Source organism: Megalops cyprinoides, chromosome 20 (genome assembly GCF_013368585.1).
Source record: "Megalops cyprinoides isolate fMegCyp1 chromosome 20, fMegCyp1.pri, whole genome shotgun sequence".
Lineage (NCBI taxonomy): Eukaryota > Metazoa > Chordata > Actinopteri > Elopiformes > Megalopidae > Megalops > Megalops cyprinoides.
Window position 1 is genome coordinate 28,377,712 of NC_050602.1, and position 18,738 is coordinate 28,396,449.

Sequence of the window (18,738 nt, forward strand, 5' to 3'; positions counted from 1 at the left end):
TTTAAATGCGTGGATGTTACGCAGCGCTGTATGCGCTCACTGTTGTCGTTTTGATTTGAAATATTTGGCGAAATTGCGCCACCTATCGAACATTATAAAACTCCCTTCGCTTGTCCCAGTCGGCCTTTGGCAGCTGAGTTCCTATTGAAATCTATTAGAAAAATGGATTTCAGTAGAAGTCAATGCGATGCTTTGTTCGGCTCTGATGGGTGGATACTACAGATTCTGCAGAGAGATTGACGTTGTCTAATGCAGTTTGTGTGATCTGTGATGTTTAAAGCACGGAATGATTCATGAGAAATGAATCCGCCTGCGTCACAGCGTCTGTACCCCGGGTTTTCGCTAAGTCCAGGCGAAGCCCTTCGAAACTGCCGCTGCTTCAGCCTCACCCGGTGGTACAGCTTCAGGTCTATCAGATCTATCTGCACAAAACCATCTGCAGGGGCGTTAACGCAGCGCCTTACGATGACCGATGGATCGCAGCCGAAGTCCAGACGCCTTTTCGACAACACCACATCCACCAATGTGTTGATTGAAAGACGGGAAGTAAGAGTAATTTGTCTGGCGAGTGAAGTCTAGGTCATCATTTTATTTTTGTTAAATTGGATGATCGACAATTTGGTGCATTTCGGGTTGGGTATGATTTTTGGTTTTCAGCGACGCTTTTTAATATTATGGGCCGATAGGGCCGGGCCCCACCAGAAGATGGTGCTATTTTGCAAAAACATGAACACTATATCACTGGCTGCAACAATATAATTTTAGGCAATATAATCTGTGACACTGACCAGGCTAGTCATACTGCTGCCTGCCTGGCATTATTTGGCTTAGAGAATATTCTTTGTGTTGCTGGATCACATGGGTTGGTTGAGTCTCTGAGTTTCTCTCCTCAGTGTGGCTCTGGCTGGCGCGTGGGGCACACCGCCCATCGCCCCCACGGCCCTATTCTGTAAAGGTCTGTAGAGGATCATGCACGATTGACGTTTGGGAGGGTCGGTGAGGGATACTCATCGCCCCCACGGCCCTGTTCTGTAAAGGTGTGTAGAGGATCATGCACGATTGACGTTTGGGAGGGTCGGTGAGGGATACTCATCGCCCCACGGCCCTATTCTGTAAAGGTCTGTAGAGGATCATGCACGATTGACGTTTGGGAGGGTCGGTGAGGGATACTCATCGCCCCACGGCCCTATTCTGTAAAGGTCTGTAGAGGATCATGCACGATTGACGTTTGGGAGGGTCGGTGAGGGATACTTAGGCGGTGTGTATTTCTGCGGATGCCTCCGGTATTTCTAACCTTGCCCCGCATGCGGTGTTTGCTGCGTACGTACCGGCGAATCAACTGTGGCCATGGAAACGGGGAAACAGCACCTTATCATTTTATGTCCAAACTGAAAGACAAGCATAACGGCTAAGTTGTTCGTAATTGTTTTTAAAGTTTCCTAAATATTTTTGCCACGGTGGGAGTTATTGGTGAGAAAAAGGTGTCGTAGCTACGCGGTGACTACATCTTCTTGGTATTAATTAAAGTTATTTTATTCCACATAGCCACTGGTGGTAGCTACGTGGCATAAAATAATTTTAATTACAGTGATATTCAGTGTAGTACATAATTCTAACGTGCTTGAGAGTTGTGTTTGAAGTCTCAAAATAAATTCTTGTTTTATAATTTTCAACACAATTTGTCAATTTTTTTTTGTTTTCCTTTTCACATAAAACAAGTAAAAACACTCAAGGGTGATTGCATAACTAAAACCCCACCCAGTGCTGACGGTGATAAGTCACCGATCGCTGTTTAGAAATAAATAAGGACTAAATTCGCCCTCTAGTGGAAGTAAGAAGAAACGCTAGTCTCTGCAATGAATTGAATGGATAAAAACTGTCATGATTCCAGTAGTTGGTCATTTGTGGTTGAAAATGTATGTGTTCATTATCAATTCGTGGAGACAAAATGGCTGATAGGCTGAAGAGGTTCAGATAATTCATTTCAAACTATGAAACCACAAGGACCCAAACTGTGGTCTCCTGGTGCTCAGCACAGTAACATTATCATTGCTTAAAGACCGCTCAAAATGAATTAAACAGAACTATGAAACTAAGTCCCAGAAACATCACCTGCCTTCCAGGTGTGAGTGCAGCCCTACAGCACCTTTCACCTGAGCATGTCTTCGGTGTGTGGTCATGCATTGCCAAGTCAGTACGCAGGGCAGTGCTGAGGTGTGCAGTGAGGAGGTGTACAGTGAGGAGGTGTGCAGTGAGGAGGTGTGCAGTGCTGAGGTGTGCAGTGAGGAGGTGTGCAGTGAGGAGGTGTACAGTGAGGAGGTGTGCAGTGCTGAGGTGTGCAGTGAGGAGGTGTGCAGTGCTGAAGGTGTGCAGTGAGGAGGTGTACAGTGAGGAGGTGTGCAGTGAGGAGGTGTGCAGTGAGGAGGTGTGCAGTGCTGAGGTGTGCAGTGAGGAGGTGTACAGTGAGGAGGTGTACAGTGCTGAGGTGTGCAGTGAGGAGGTGTGCAGTGCTGAAGGTGTGCAGTGCTGAGGAGGACAAAACACTCTTGAATCACAATCTGAAGAAAATGTCATTTCACATTTTTCCAAAATGGCAACAATAAATGTCAAGATCAAATTCTATACATAATAAAACACATTTACAGCAGAATTAAACTAATTACAGAAATGAACGGAAGAAACGGAAAGTCTCTGCTCTCTGTTGTGTTTTGGGGTGTGTGTGTGTGTGTGTGTGTGTGTGCAGGTGAAACTATTCTAGGCACTGGAAGATTTTACAGCTCTACAGCGCCCCCTGCACAACACGAGCAGCATGACAGCGGCAGCACAAAGGGCTTTGGACAGCAGATACAGCAGCAGCTGATGGGGCAGGAAGCCGCACCCTGAGGGGGAGAAACAGGAGCCCAGTGTTAGCAAACATGCTGCAGGCTATCACACAGCAAACCTCCTGCCAAAACACTCACTATTCACATTCACACAGCCTGAACGCAGCCTGAACACAGGGCTGAATGCAGCCTGAATGCAGGGCTGAACACAGCGCTGAACGCAGCCTGAACGCAGCCTGAACGCAGCCTGAACGCAGCCTGAACGCAGACTGAACACAACGCTGAACGCAGACTGAACGCAGGGCTGAACGCAGCCTGAACGCAGACTGAACACAGCGCTGAACGCAGACTGAACGCAGACTGAACGCAGACTGAACACAACGCTGAACGCAGACTGAACGCAGCCTGAACGCAGACTGACCACAACGCTGAACGCAGACTGAACACAGCGCTGAACGCAGACTGAACACAGACTGAACACAGACTGAACACAACGCTGAACGCAGACTGAACGCAGACTGAACACAGCGCTGAACGCAGACTGAACGCAGACTGAACGCAGACTGAACGCAGACTGAACGCAGACTGAACACAACGCTGAACGCAGACTGAACGCAGCCTGAACGCAGACTGAACACAGACTGAACACAACGCTGAACGCAGACTGAACGCAGACTGAACACAGCGCTGAACGCAGCCTGAAAGCAGGGCTGAACGCAGCCAGGGCTTCCTCACTCACTGTGGACCGTGACCCGCACCCTGCTGGCCTTGCGCAGGGGGGAGAAGGTTGGGATGGAGCCGCAGCAGTGGTAGTCACCGCTGTCCTGCACGCTGACGGGGGACAGGAGGAGCGTCTTGCGGCTGCTAACATTGTGGCCGTCGACACAGTCTCCTCGCGCCCAGAAGAGGGTGGCGTTGAGTGGAGACACAGCCGTGCAGTTGAGCTCCAGCGCCTCTCCCTCCAGCAGCTCCACCAGCGTGTGGGACACATGCAGAGCCAGGTCTGAGAGCAAAGGGAGGGGTGAGAGCTGAGACGCAGCACTGAACACAACGCTGAACGCAGACTGAACGCAGCCTGAACGCAGACTGAACACAGCGCTGAACGCAGACTGAACGCAGCCTGAACGCAGACTGAACGCAGACTGAACACAGCGCTGAACGCAGACTGAACGCAGCCTGAACGCAGACTGAACACAACGCTGAACGCAGCCTGAACACAACGCTGAACGCAGCCTGAACACAACGCTGAACGCAGACTGAACGCAGACTGAACACAGCGCTGAACGCAGACTGAACACAATGCTGAACGCAGACTGAACGCAGACTGAACACAACGCTGAACGCAGCCTGAACGCAGACTGAACACAGACTGAACACAACGCTGAACGCAGACTGAACGCAGCCTGAACGCAGACTGAACACAACGCTGAACGCAGCCTGAACACAGCGCTGAACACAGCCTGAATGCAGCCTGAACACAGCCTGAATGCAGCCTGAACACAGCGCTGAACGCAGCCTGAAAGCAGGGCTGAACGCAGCCAGGGCTTCCTCACTCACTGTGGACCGTGACCCGCACCCTGCTGGCCTTGCGCAGGGGGGTGAAGGTTGGGATGGAGCCGCAGCAGTGGTAGTCACCGCTGTCCTGCACGCTGACGGGGGACAGGAGGAGCGTCTTGCGGCTGCTAACATTGTGGCCGTCGACACAGTCTCCTCGCGCCCAGAAGAGGGTGGCGTTGAGTGGAGACACAGCCGTGCAGTTGAGCTCCAGCGCCTCTCCCTCCAGCAGCTCCACCAGCGTGTGGGACACATGCAGAGCCAGGTCTGAGAGCAAAGGGAGGGGTGAGAGCTGAGACGGACAGCGCGAGCCCTGCAGCGCGAGCCCTGCAGCGCGAGCGTGTGAGCTTCACTCGGGGTCCCAGGTCTTTATTCCTTTGGGGTGATACAGCTTGGGGTACTACTGTCTCCCCCGTTCTAGTGAATCATAGGGACAGTTTAACCACTCACCCATTAAATTAATGATTTATAACAATAAAAGAAGAATCTTCATCATCATAAAACATATACGACCATATAGATTTACACACCGCAGAAACATATTTGAATACTGAACTTAATCTACATGGAACACATTTAATCAACTTCTGATTACGTTGCATAATATCACAGGCCCGGCATTACTCTAGGGCAGGTTGCCGAGGACTCACCCACCACCTCGATGACCATGTTGTTGCCGGTGGCGACGGGCGGCTGGGTCTGGCAGTAGTAGATGCCGCTGTGGTTCTGCCTGGCGCCGGTCACATGCAGGGGGAGGGTGTAGGTGGGCTGGTTGCTGCTGGTGCTGGACAGTGATTGGTTATCCTTGTACCACTGCAGACGGATGGAGGGCCGGATGCAGATGAACTCGCACATCAGCGAGAAGTTCTGACCCAGTCCCACATACCTCTCGTCCCGGAACATTGTGATAGTGGTGCTGCAGCTGTCTGTGTTAATACACACACACACAAACACACACACACACACACACACACACACACACACACACACACACACACACACACACACACACACACACACAAACACACACATACACAAATACAGACACGCACATGCACATACCTCATCAGTTGAAACACTGCAGGACTGTGACAGACAGATTTGCCTCCAGAGTGCTGGCCTATCTTCAGTTTTAACTTTAATTTAAACCCTTTATAAATAATTGGCTTTAATTAGTCCAGAGCACCACTATTTCACACTGAGTTCAATGTAATTAATAATTAACTCATCTGAATCAATCAAAATGAATATAATTAGTAAACATAATAAATAGTAATAAATAGTGAGTAATAATTAGTAATTATAAGCAAATAATTAGAATGGTTTTGTTTGTCATGGGTAATTTAATCTTTTTCTATTCAGGAATTAATACACTACACCCTGCTGACGCAATGTAAATAACATCAAAAAACAGCTTTAAAGAATATAATGAAATCTGAGCAAAGACATAGCTTGAATGATATGACTAATGTAAAAAAGTTTAAATAATAACATGAGAGAGTATAAATCTGTACTGTGACATTGGTGTCCCTCTATACTTACCACCCGTCTGCGCTAACAGCACTGACCACAGCAAACCTCGGAGGGAGTTGCAGCTGCCGGCTCTCATCTCCCTGGTTAATGACTTTAGTTTATTCAGCTCTAACTGTGACTGCAGCGCTAATTCTTCAGGAAATGGCTGCAGAATACCTGCTGGTTACATAAAAGCCACCTCTTTGGCCTATAACCACATTGTGTCCTGATTGGTCCTGTTTAATGTCTGCATTTTCATTGGTTGTTTCTCCAAGTTCCGCACCAGCAAGCGCTTGTCTATATTCATGCAGTCCTTGTTTCTCCCTTTATATGAATTTCCATACAATATAACTCTGTGATTGTGAAGTATGTATTATATTGCTAGCTTGCCAGCTAGCTAACTAGTTTTTTTTCTGAACCACATCCTCACCCACAAGCAGCACATTGTTCATCATAAAGTTTCCATTGATGACCCTGAAAGTGCACATCACAGAACTCTACAACGTCTCATAAGAGTTTTTTCATAATTATGTGAGACTGTCATAAATACTCAGTAGAGGAGCACCATTATTTCATCCTCAACTACCCATCAACTTTGTTCCAAAATTAGACACTAGAGCAACAAAATCCTCTTTCTGGCCAGAGGGGAGGTTGCAGCTGTTCTGTCGCTGCGAGTAACAGCCAATGGGAAGGGGAGCACTGAACAGGTCTCCAGCTGATGGCCTATCGCTTTTCACCATGCAGATCATGGCCGACCACTGAGGGAATGTTATCCAGTTGTATATATGGATAGTGTGTGAATATCATAAGCTCTGTAGGTTTCTCTGGAACAGAGCATCTGCTATGTAAATATAGTGTGATGTAATGGACTGTTTGCCTGTACAGTTTGCCAGGTTAGAAATGACTGGGTGTGAAAACCCAAGATGGAGAGCAGTGATGTGCTGGCGGCACGGCGTCCAGGAAGAGCAGGGCAGTCAGCTGCTGCTCGGCACGCTCCGCCCGTGGGCTCTCTCCCTGTTTCTCTTCCTGTAGTTTTCACTGTGTTAAATCCCCTCATCACTAGTACCCAACTTTGCTCTACTAAAGTGCTCTACTAAAGTGATGCAAAGTTTATTTCACACTGACGACTCATTTCAACATCTCTGGGTTTTTAAAAGACTGATTATAACAACCATCACAGTTAATCAAACTACAACCAAAACGATGAATATTTGAAATCCGCCCTTTATTGTTCTAAAAGCCTCTATGTAGGAGTAATGCCACTGATAGCAAAAAGATATGTATAAACAGATTTAGTTGTTAAAGCACATATTCCAGGAAAACTTGCACTCAAGGTGAAGTATTCATCATCCAACTTATGAGTGGCAGGACATACCCCATACTTACAAAACGCTAAGATTTAGGCCCTTTTGGGGTTTCCTACAGATATAACCATAATGACCCTGAGAAGGATTAGGACACAGAGTTCGGTTTCCAATTGATCAACAAGTGTCATGTTGTCAGTCATGTCAACCAGCTTATATATAACATTATTGTTTTCATAAATAAATGTCAGTGTGCCATTGTATCCTTTGACAGTGAGATAAACTCGGACTTGCAAACCTGCTGATAAGCTTCAGTATTGACCGAGTTTGCTAACCAGTTAGCGAGCAGATAAGGCTGATAGTGGATTACTCTTGCTTTCTAGCTAACTAGCTGTCTTTTATTTATAGTCTGCTGGCAAAATTGTTTACCAGCCAGCTAGCGTGATAATAGCATGTAGTGCATCCCTGCCCTGATATGCAAAAATTCACCAGTTTCCGATCGTGAAGTGATTTAACACCTTCACTGCCAAACAGGCCTGCCACCACTCTCCTGTTACACTACATCAATTCATATGCATAGTATCACTCTAACCCAGAACATTTAGCACCAAAATAAATGTTATCTCCAAACAAAAAAAAAACTTTGTCAGTGTACAAAACACCATATTATTCAATTAGCTAACATACTATTCTTAATAAATCAATAGAAACACTTGCAAACTTCATCTGACATTAAAATTACTGATATAAACATGAAGCCAAGCCTCACTGAACGAACTGTGCAGCGTTTCCTCTGAAAGCCTGGAGCACAGCAAGGGCGCCCAGTGTATCGCGTATCCTTCGTGCAGCTTCATGGTCTCTCCTCTTACCCTCTGAAGAGAAAATGGACCCTCTCTTTCAGATCCATGACAAAAGTATCAGGCTGCAAGAACTCTTCTCTATCAATGTGATGTTCTGCTGCTGAAAATGTGTAATTATTACTTGTTAATGACTTGTAGCTTCACATAACCACGTAAATCCCTGCTTAGCACAGTTATCACTCACACTGTAGCAATGCCTCTACAGATCGCATGTGTGCCTTTTCTGCGCAATATTTATAAACTCTGATATTAAAGTAACATCTCTATTTGTGCCATGCCACAAAAGTCAGCCTCCTATGTGTCAGTAATTTTAAGGGCAAACCCACTTTTGCAACTGTTCCTAAGCACTTAAAGAGAATAAGTACTGAGCACACCTGAATTACTTAGCGTTTTGGTGGGAATATGGTGATAAATGCATATACCAATAACAGCCACAACTGCGTGCAGACCCTGTGGGTCCGTAAACCGATCCCTGCACCCCCACCGCACGCCGCTTCCAGGAGTCTCCGTAGCTGCGCACGGCTGTTTTCCGGGGAATGTATTCTGAACCGCACACACGCAGGTTTGGCAGCGTAGCGGTGGGATGAATGCGCTGCGCTACGCCGAGAGCTCGCAGGCTGATCGGGGAGGCTTAAAGAGACAACAGCAAGGAGGGAGACAGCAGAAGGAGATGAAATCAAGACATTTTCCGTAAAATCCCGCGAAATGGGAATTCACATACATTAAAAACACATCTGAACAGGTAAAAGGGTTTCCTCTGTTCACCAACACTATGTTGGATTGTATTTTTCCGAAAATTATTCGTTGAGATTAAATAAATGGGTTTGGGTGGTAAGGATTAAGGAGTTGCCCAGTTGATGTTAGCTGGCTGGCTATGGATGTGCTGCTAACGTTAAAATGCGAAAAATATGACTTACCACCTAAGTGTGGTTCTTATCTGTTTTGATGAGTAAAGTATGGATGTCACATTGGTTGGGTTGCTGGCCATTTATTTAAATGATTTGAATGAAAATGTGATGTTAGCTATAGATAGCGATATCCCCAGTTCAAACTAACTTAGCCAGGCCACACGGAAAGGAGAGGGAAAGAGCTAGCAACGTTAGTTAACGACAGCTAACCAGAATAGAAAAGCTGGATTGTTTTATAATTAACATTCATTTGATCTCTGAGGAGTCGATCTGGAAGTTGGGTCAATGGCTAACGTTGGATAGGTTAGCTAACTATCTGGCTGTGATGACATAGTTAACTAAGCGGCTAGGATATTGGACCAGATAGGATTTGTAAACAGAAATGTGCAGCTGTGTTAGTCCCCCGGGCTTGCAGCATTTTATTCTCGTTTTATTTGCATTTTGTTCGCATATTATTGCATTTTATTCGCTATGGATCAGTCTATGGCGAGACGGGGCCCGCTGGGTGGCCAGGCCCATCCAGTTGGCTATCTAGCCGATGAAATACAGTTTTCAAGAGGGGAAAATGTGAAGCTAACATAGAATGTCTAGATAAGCAGATGTTGCTAACTCAGTTAAGGTAAGTAACCTTGGGTAAATTTGGAGTCTGATAGTTAATTTATTGGCGAATTTAACTAATTCTGTCTACTTCGATAGCTAATTGCCTGTTGCCAGTATGGATGGCGAGATACCGCTAGCGTTAGCTACACACCTACACAGTTTGGTTTTCAGAAATGATCTTATTTCTTTTTCAGCTGCCTAGTTGTAATCTTAACATTGCTGTAACTGAAACTACGTTTTCGTCTGCATCCAGCGAGCTAGCTATGGTTAACTATCTAAGTAAGCTTGCAGTGGTAGCTGGCCGGCTGGCTAGCTGATTATCTGTAAGAAACGGAGAGAGATGGCCAGTAAGCAGCTGGTTAGGCTATCATACCCTGGACCTCGAACAGGCTAGCCGAGTTAGCCAGCTAGCCTCACATCTGTCATGCTGGGTTGGTAGTCTAGCTAACTTGAACTTAAAATTCTTTTTTTTTTTGTTTCAGTTTCTTTGCTTTTGTTGGTTTGCACGGGATTTTAAAAGAAAAAAAGTAATTGGAGATGTTGTTTCCATTATGTTGCTAATTGCATTTTTGTCGTAAAATGTTAATATATTGGGATATAAAGTAGTAGTTATCTGTATAACTCGTCAGTTATTTGAAAATGTCATGAAAACATCTGGACTACTTCCCGTTGTTTTGGGTGCAGCTGAGGCTGTGGGTGCTCCTCCCGGGGTGAGGGGGCACAGCACCCAGACAGGGGTCCCTGTTCCTGGCGCTCTGATTGGCAAGGTGCTTACCCTCCGCCGAAAGAGCTCTCTGTGCCCCCCTCCTCGGACCTCGCTCCTCTCGGGGAGAGCACAAAGGCCATGAGTTCAACATTGCTCCAGAATTCACAGCTGTCGTTGGCTGTACCTCACCGTTGGTGACTCTGCCGTGGAGCTGCCCTCTCAGGCTGTGATTTTTAAATGCTTTCTCCCCTCTATGGGATCCTCTGCACAGGAGAGCCTGGTGAGGGGCGGGCTGTCTGAGGGGGGTGTGGGGAGCCGCTCCTGGCCAACCCGCGTGTCCCCGCGTGGCTCACTCTGCTGAGCTCTGACTTACGGGGGCTCGGTTTCCCCCTGCAGACAGAGCTGACAGACTCTGGTCCAATGCAAGCTGGGATGGCCGGTGTTTCTAATGGTATACCCATTCTGAAGATTAAGACCGGTCTGTTACTTTAATAAGGTGCAGTAATGTAGCCACATCTGCTTGTCATGATCAAAGGAAGTCAAGAATCAGAGTTTTCGTTGTTACCCTTTACCTCATGTGTCAGGCCTACAGCCCCATACCAACCATTAGGTACAGGTCCTCAAACTCACTGACTGTGTTCGGCAAGCAGAAGTCTTGGGGCAGTTACTTGCTGCGCCTAGTCTAACATGGGCAGTTATATGGGGTGGGGTAGCCTCAGTGGGGCAGAAATGAGATGAAAGCAAAGGTTACATCAGAGGGTGTGTTTAGATGCCCTATGAAAGAGGTTTCTAATTTAGACTGGTAATTTAGCTCTGGAAGGAATGGCAGGGCTTGGATGAGGTCTAACGATCTGTAGAGGGTGCAGAGAAACAACAATAAAAGCCCACACTTCCTGCAGCATATATCATATCTTTTAAAATCAGCTAGAAGACCATGCCGTCCGAGCATCATCAGCAGGATCTGCTCTGTTCTTCATTTGTAACATTAATATGAGTGAAGAGAAGGTCTGCCTGATTTCCTGAGTCCCCCCTCCCCCCCCGGGCATGAATGCGTTTCCAGTGTCGGATTACAGGCCTGTCACGCCCTCACAGGGAGTAGCCTCAGAAAGGAGTGACTTAACCAAAGTGACTGCAGCCTGCTGCCTTCTCTTACCTGTGCTTTTAGGATTAGCGAGAACTCTGTGCCCTGCGGAGGTGGGGGCATGACTGCCTAACAGTGATTTCAGCCCATGCTGCCAGCTGTGCGGAGACCAGCAGGTCCTGCAGGCTGAGATCAGTGTGAGCGGCAGCAGTTCCTGCAGGCTGAGATCAATGTGAGCAGCAGCAGGTCCGGCAGACTGAGATCAGTGTGAGCAGCAGCAGGTCCGGCAGACTGAGATCAGTGTGAGCAGCAGCAGTTCCTGCAGGCTGAGATCAGTGTGAGCAGCAGCAGGTCCTGCAGGCTGAGGTCAGTGTGAGCAGCAGCAGGTCCTGCAGGCTGAGGTCAGTGTGAGCAGCAGCAGGTCCTGCAGGCTGAGGTCAGTGTGAGCAGCAGCAGGTCCTGCAGGCTGAGGTCAGTGTGAGCAGCAGCAGTTCCTGCAGGCTGAGATCAGTGTGAGCTGTAGGCTGGAGGTGATGTGGGGGTTAGCTTTGAGGGGGACTGTGCAGCAGGCAGGTCTGTGTGAAGGTGTAGGTTCCTATATGACGGGCTGCAGGTTTGAATGCAATTGTGTGTAGAGGCCACATGTGTGGAAGTGTGGTGTGCTTTTCAGTATAATGAAAAGCTTGGCCTGTTGGCCTAGTCATATTTCTTGTAGTATTTTTACCATTTTATTAGTTTTTATAATGGCATTACTGAAAGCAGGACCCTGGTAGCAGCCTGCAAAGCTGTGCAGACAGGCCAGCCATGTGTTGCGCAGGTCTGCGCAGGTCTGTGCTTTGGACAGCTGGGCTGCGGGGCCTGGTACCGCGCACCACACGGCTGTATTTTTAGAGCTGACACGCAGGAACAGCAGATAATGCTTCCTGAGAGGAGATGCTTTATTGTCCTCACCACCCTGTCCCTCCATATTGATTACTTCACTGAATCCTCTTCCCTGGCTAAACTTAAAATAGATTCTTGGTGCTTTGTGCTGCTGTTATTTATTCATTGTATTAATTTTTAAAGACTTGAAAATTTTCTTCCTTGCTCTTTTGTCCGTTTCCAGAGTTCATTCCTTTTCCAGCGCAGCCAGCTGGAGTGTGTGGAGATGTCGGCAGGTGGGCTGTGCCCTTTTTGTGTGCGGAGGTGTGTTGGAGAGCTGCTCAGGGTGCTCCGGGTGTTTGCGGACGCTGTGTCCTGGCTGCTGCTTCTGCACAGACAGGCTGGGAGGACAGGTCTCATTATCAGTAATGGTTTGAGATCAATTACATGTGATTAATAACATTTTCCCTCTTTTAAATTTTAAAAATACCGACTCCCTTCCAACACAAAATGAGCTTTTGAATTGTAGCGTTCAGAGATCCTTGCTTCCACAGCTGTGACTGTGTCACAGACCAGGCCAGATCAGGTGTACCTGGGCATCCTGTGGGAACAGCTGCTGCCTCTGCCCAGTAGCACAGTGGGGCCGTGTGAAAAAACCCAGAATCAGGGGAGTTTTCTGAGTGGCTGTGTCAATTAACCCCTGCAGTGGATATGGCATCAGCTGTGGAGTCGGCCTGCCATCTGTCCGTGTGGTGGATTTGGTAAATGCGGTGATGTTTGAGAAAAGTACACGCTTTTGACAGACAATCAGTATATGAACTTCCTGAAGTAACTCAGAAAGGAGGGTGAATCTGTGAGATTTGGGGTGAGACCTGACTTCAGTAGCCACATGTGAGCTGTTTTTGAGGTTTGGTGTGGGCAACAAATAATTAAGTACAAAGTAGCATATTGTGACACTAACATGTAATTACAAATGAGTTCATAGTTGCCATCTAATCATCACCAGACAAAGAGGGAAATGAGCACAGCCCTGTGAGCTTCCGGCTGCTCCTGTATCCCCAAAAACATTCCCCCGAAACAGTTAGCATTTTCCTGTTCTGTTACATTTCAGACATTTTAATGCATTTGCAGTCTGTATACAGTGTCATTGTTTCTTGTAACATGGGACCTTGTGGTAACAGATTACTGTTAGTATCAGAAATCAGGTGTTCTACCAGCAGTAAAGGAATATTTTGCTTAGCTGTAAGGCTCATGCTATTGGAGCGGAGTTCGTGGGGATGAAAGCGCACCCTTTCACACGCACAGCTCCGGCTGAGGCGTCTCCGCTCAGCTCTCACAGTAAGCTGTCTCTCCTCCCTCTTTTGTGCTGGTGTCAAATATTGTATTGCGATCCAAGATGCGGGAACCACAAACAATTTTTGCCACAAAAAATGTGTATTTAAGCCAGTTGGATAAATGAAGTTGGCACAAAAATGAGATGTTATATTTATGTGTCAGTTTGTTTCCTAGCTATTGAACCAGATCAGTAAATCAGTGTTCTCTCCTCCCCAGCAGTTGTCTGTGTTGGGTTGGCATCAGCGCCTTGCCCTTTTAGTGGAAACACTGCATCCATATGCAGTTGGTCAGTGTTTAAATGATACCTGATCTGTATTCATGTTTGTATCATGATGGCAAAGCCATTTTTAAACATACAGAAATGATCTCTCTGGCAGGTCTGGAATACTTTGAAAGTAAATCCATGCGGATGGCTTGCTTGTCAGTACTTCTGCAGGACGTTTATGTAGGGCTTTTGCAAGCTGTAGGGTGATGACAGAGAGTTGCTGAATGTGGTTTTTCTGTCGCTTTTCGCAGAAGCGCGGTGGAAGGAACTCCAGCTGTACCTGTGCCGGGAGCATCGGAACTCTGGGAATGTCTGCCGCAGCGAGGAGCGACCCCCCGGAGGCGCCGAGGGTGGCGCGAGCGAGCTGCCGGCCGGCACGCGGGTGCCACTAGCGGGCCACTCGGTGCGTGCGTGTGCGGGAGTGTGTGCGTCTGGTCACCGCGCACCACCTGCGCAGTGTGTGCAGAAGCATGTCTCTCTGACAGCGGACGCGGAGAAGCGCTAAACAGCAGAAAACTGCGTCTGTCGCAGGAGGATCAGAATAAAGGCACACTGAACAAAGAGCAGCTTCATCCAGGAGCAACTGCCATTGGCTGCGTCTGCTGCTGTTACTGCCAGTTTTATTTCTGAAAGCGTTTAGTGCGTTGTCTGTCTGTGCACAGAAAGCCCCCCCCTCTCAGCTGCTGCCCCCACCCTCCGTGGCGGTGTTTTCGGCCCCCTGGTTTGCATGGCAGCAGCGTAACCGTGGAGAGGCCAGGGTATCACAAGCTTATGGATTTTGATAAGAGAGGAGGGAAGGGGGCCGAGGAGGGCAGGAGGATGTCCAGGGCGGCCGGGAGCAGGACAGCACACGGGAGCCGGAGCACAGGGACCAACTCTGGGGTGCTCATGGTCGGCCCCAATTTCCGTGTGGGAAAGAAGATCGGCTGCGGCAACTTCGGGGAACTGCGGCTGGGGAAGAACCTGTACACCAACGAATACGTGGCTATCAAACTGGTAAGGCCTGTCAGCGACGGCACAGCGACGGCACAGCGACTGCCTGCATCTCAGTCATTCCTCATCCCCCATCCCCCGCCCCCATTGTCTTTAAAGTGTTACACAGGAGATTGGCAGTGTCTGCAGCAGCTTGGAAGCTGTTGCGTAGTGGCTGATGAGGCCTGTGCTGTTGATGCAGCACCTGTCTGTGACACAGGAAGTGGCTGAATGCTGACAGCTTGTGCTGCGATATCAGCTGCACGGCTCGTCTGGCTCTCCTAATGTTAATTAATCAGGGAGGAAGCTGGTCTGTCTTCCCTGTGCGGTCGGGCCCTGAGTGGGGTTATGTAACGTCCCGCAGGAGGGAGGCACAGTGGGCTTGTTCAGGCCGGTGTATCTCTGGCGTGTGGGGAGGGGGGGGGGGGGGGGGGTCAGGCTGTGCTTTTTGCAGCATCCTGGAGTGGCGTCGTGGTAACCACATGAAATGACTGGTCTGGGGAGGGCCTCTGCAGATGGCTGGCTCTGATTGCTACCTTCCTGATTATTGTTTGAAATGCCAGACGTATAATTGGGTAATGCAGAGGCTCTGGGTGACTGCTAGCTGCTGCTCTGGGTCCTTCCCGAAACCCAGAATGCTGCCTGCGTCAGTGTTTGGGTTTATCATTTTGAACAACTGCACACGACAGTGATCCTTCAGTCTCTCTTTCTCTGTGTCGTGTACTGTTTTTCCGGAGTGACAAATGCACTTTCTTTTGCAGATGCTGATGGGGCGGGTTGAAAGTGTGGTTAAAATACTCTATGCTACGTATGCTTTTGAGGCCATACGGTAGGAGTCCATACACAGGAAAAAAGAGCAAAGAAGCTGGGCTGTAATTAGCAGCTTAGTCTGGCAGATTCCGTGTAACCTTAATTAATGATCTGGTGTTTATATTGTCATTTTAATTTAGATTTTTGTACTGTATAAAGTAAGGGGGAATTGTAAATAACAGGCTGGCAGCTTTCAATTAGAGGATGAGTGTATTTTTTCATTTTCATATTTGAACTGGTGTGTGTGGCGTATTTTGATACAGACTAGAGACCTAAGCTTTGCGTGGAAGGATGCAGCGTTTAATGGGGAGATCTCTGCTCCTGTTTTATGGGGGCAGTAAGTGTCTGAGGGACAGGTTTGTGTTTAACTGCACCCCATTGGGGGCTCCTCCCAGGCAGCGTCGGCACACTGTTCCCCCAACAAACAGAAGATGGAAAATGGTTATCTGTTCAGGCCTGTAAATGTCAGGCTGGATTTCGGAGGCTGGTCTCTGATCGTTGAGGCTGGTGCTGTAATTTCATTTGTTTATCTTTGAAATCCTCTGTTGCTTTTTCCCCCTCTGTGAAGCATTCCATCTGTCAGTATTTTTATTCTCGAGTCCAGTTCTGTCTGGCATCCCTCTTATGTCACCAAAGTGATGCTGCTCTCACTGGTGGCCTTACAGGACAGTGCATTGCTAGCGGTTGCACTTTGCGCTACAGGGGAACTTTGCAGTAATGAAGTGTAGGGGTGCAGCGAATAATCAACGTAGTCGACTAAAATCCATGACCAAATTAGTTACCAACGAACTTAATTGTCGATTAGTTGGTGACGTCATCGCACGTGTTTTTTCGTGCTGACTCGGAATGCTCAGACATGTAGCCTAAGCTACGTTGCTTTACTGGAGTGATCAATAGAGATGGCAACACCTTCACGACCAAAGACCTCAAAAGTGTGGCAGCATTTCACTCTTAACCCTTTCGCTCGTAACTTATTTTTTATGCTATGTAGCTCGCATCTTATGTTACATGGTTCGTTATATTTTCATTAGCGTTATTAAGCTTCTCATAGTTTTCAGTTAGCATTTCCTGTGTTTTTTAATGTTAAATCGCTGTTTCCTCAAAGCTGAAATTAGCTTGAATTTTTCCAATCTAGTTTCCTAATCGCACCAGTTTTAGCATACGCGCTAAATGGCTAAGCACACCGGTGTGACCGTACACGCGAAAGGGTTAACTCTGTCAAGAAGGTTGTGAACTGCAGCATTTGCAAACCTGACCTTGTCTGGCATGGGAGCACGTCAGTTATGCTCAAGCATCTGAAGAGGTGGCACGTTGGCTCTCTGGATGATGAAGACTCGTCTCGTTAAATTAGTTAGCTAGCTAGCATAGCTAATGCTAATGTTAAAAGCCATGTTACTTCACGTTATGAGCTGTAACGTTTTCTACTTTGATACATACACTTTTTTTTGGTCAATAAATTATTAATGATGTTGAACATACAGTGTAGCAAATAATAACCTATTATTCACAACGATGGATCATGGATGGCTTTCTTCAAAGGAAGCAGACTTGTACTCCCCAGCAAGCAACTGCCCTCTCTGAATTAGTCCTAGTAACCATTCATTAAAAGACATATTTTTGAATGAAGGTCTCTTCTTTATTGTCTTTACTGTTAGTTAGCATATGCCCAAAACCACCTCAAGCTAAATTTAAAAGCCGATAGATAAATAAGATCCATTGAGTAATTGTGCGATTCATAATCCGAATAGTCGATTATTCGACCATCAAAATAGTCGTTAGTTGCAGTCCTAATGAAGGGGCAGAGTGGCCATCTTAGCTTCCTGCATAAGAGGAGCTGCCATCACAGGTGGTGTTTTGGAGGATTGTTGACTGGTGGATGGTGTGTGTTCAGTAAGGAAACGGATATCAGTTGTTGGTACCTTGTGGTCTTGTTGGCTCAGAAGGCAGGAAAGGGGAGGAGCACCTCTGTTTGCTTAGATGTACACATGCAGCCCAGGCTACTGTTAGCACAGTGAGGCTGCTGTCTTCTTCTGAAGCCCCTAGGGGCTGCTGAACTCTCTGTGCACCTGGAGCACAGGTGTGCGGCAGCATCACTGCGGAAGGATGGGAGGACACGGCTCCTCTGTGTGGGGAGCAGCACTGCACGCTCCTGCAGAAACCTCCAGCGTGCTGAAAGGTCGTCTTTGTTCCCCAGGCCTATGGCCACACAGTAGCCCAGTCTTTGGTTCGGCCTTGCACTTTCTCACACTGACAAAACCTCCAGTGATGGAGACAGGAAGTGTCTGAAACCCGCTGCAGTCTGACGCTCAGGGGACCCACTTCTTAAAGGAACAGCAGCGTGTTTCTCTCGTGCAGTCTCTGCCTTCTCTCTGTGTGGAGTCCTTCTGATGGCCTCGCATTTCTGATATGCTTGATCTTATGTCATTAAATATCACATAATAGATGTGCTGTTTTCTTAGGGACAGGCAGGTGAGTCCTGGTAGATCAAATGCTTTCTTCAGAAAGTTTCTCTTCAGAATTTCTTCAGTGACATGCACGTGTGAGCATTGCTTAATTTATTAAACACTGATCAGAGATCAGTGGGGAGCAGGTGAGTGGTTTCCCTGGCCCCTCCGTCAGGCCGGGGGGCACTCCAGCCCCTCTGTCAGGCCGCGGGGCGCTCTGGCAAACTAGACCGTAAACTGTGTTATAAAGAGCTGTGTGTAGGAAGCTTATCTCCCCACTGCAGGTGCACAGGTGGAGTGTCCAGCTCTCCCTCCAAACGCACGCGCAGGAACCTGCAACCTGATCAAATCGCAGCTGCGGTCACTGTCAGGAGAGCGGCAACTGCTCAGTTCTCCTTCCTGTTTCCTTTCTCAAACACAGCAGCTTGTGTGTAATTACAGATTGAGCAGAGAGCTGTAGCTGTGGGTACGATAAATCATTTCTTACAGGCTTGGTGTGTGACTTTCGGGGTGGCCTCACAGGGTTGCAAATAAAATAACCTTATTCTTATACCTTAACCAGGCGTGAATGATCAGATAGCTGCTTCGGGATGTGTCTTATAGCTCCGGAGTGCTGACAGTGTGGGGTAGTGTGGGGTAGTGTGGGGATAGTGTAGAGTAATGTGGGGTAGTGTGGGGTAATGTGGGGTAGTGTAGAGTAGTCT

At 47.7% G+C, this 18,738-nt stretch overlaps 1 protein-coding gene across 1 annotated transcript in view; it reads left to right on the forward strand.

Annotated features, from left to right (window-relative positions):
* The first annotated feature begins 8,683 nt into the window (after nt 1–8,683).
* Nucleotides 8,684–18,738, forward strand: part of LOC118795371 (casein kinase I-like) — a 28,893-nt gene continuing 18,838 nt past the window's right edge. Inside the window, exons 1-2 of the mRNA XM_036553813.1 lie at nt 8,684–8,794; nt 14,060–14,804. Of these exons, the coding sequence (XP_036409706.1) occupies nt 14,580–14,804 (225 nt within the window). The 5' untranslated portion in view covers nt 8,684–8,794; nt 14,060–14,579. The remainder of the gene's footprint in view (nt 8,795–14,059; nt 14,805–18,738) is intronic.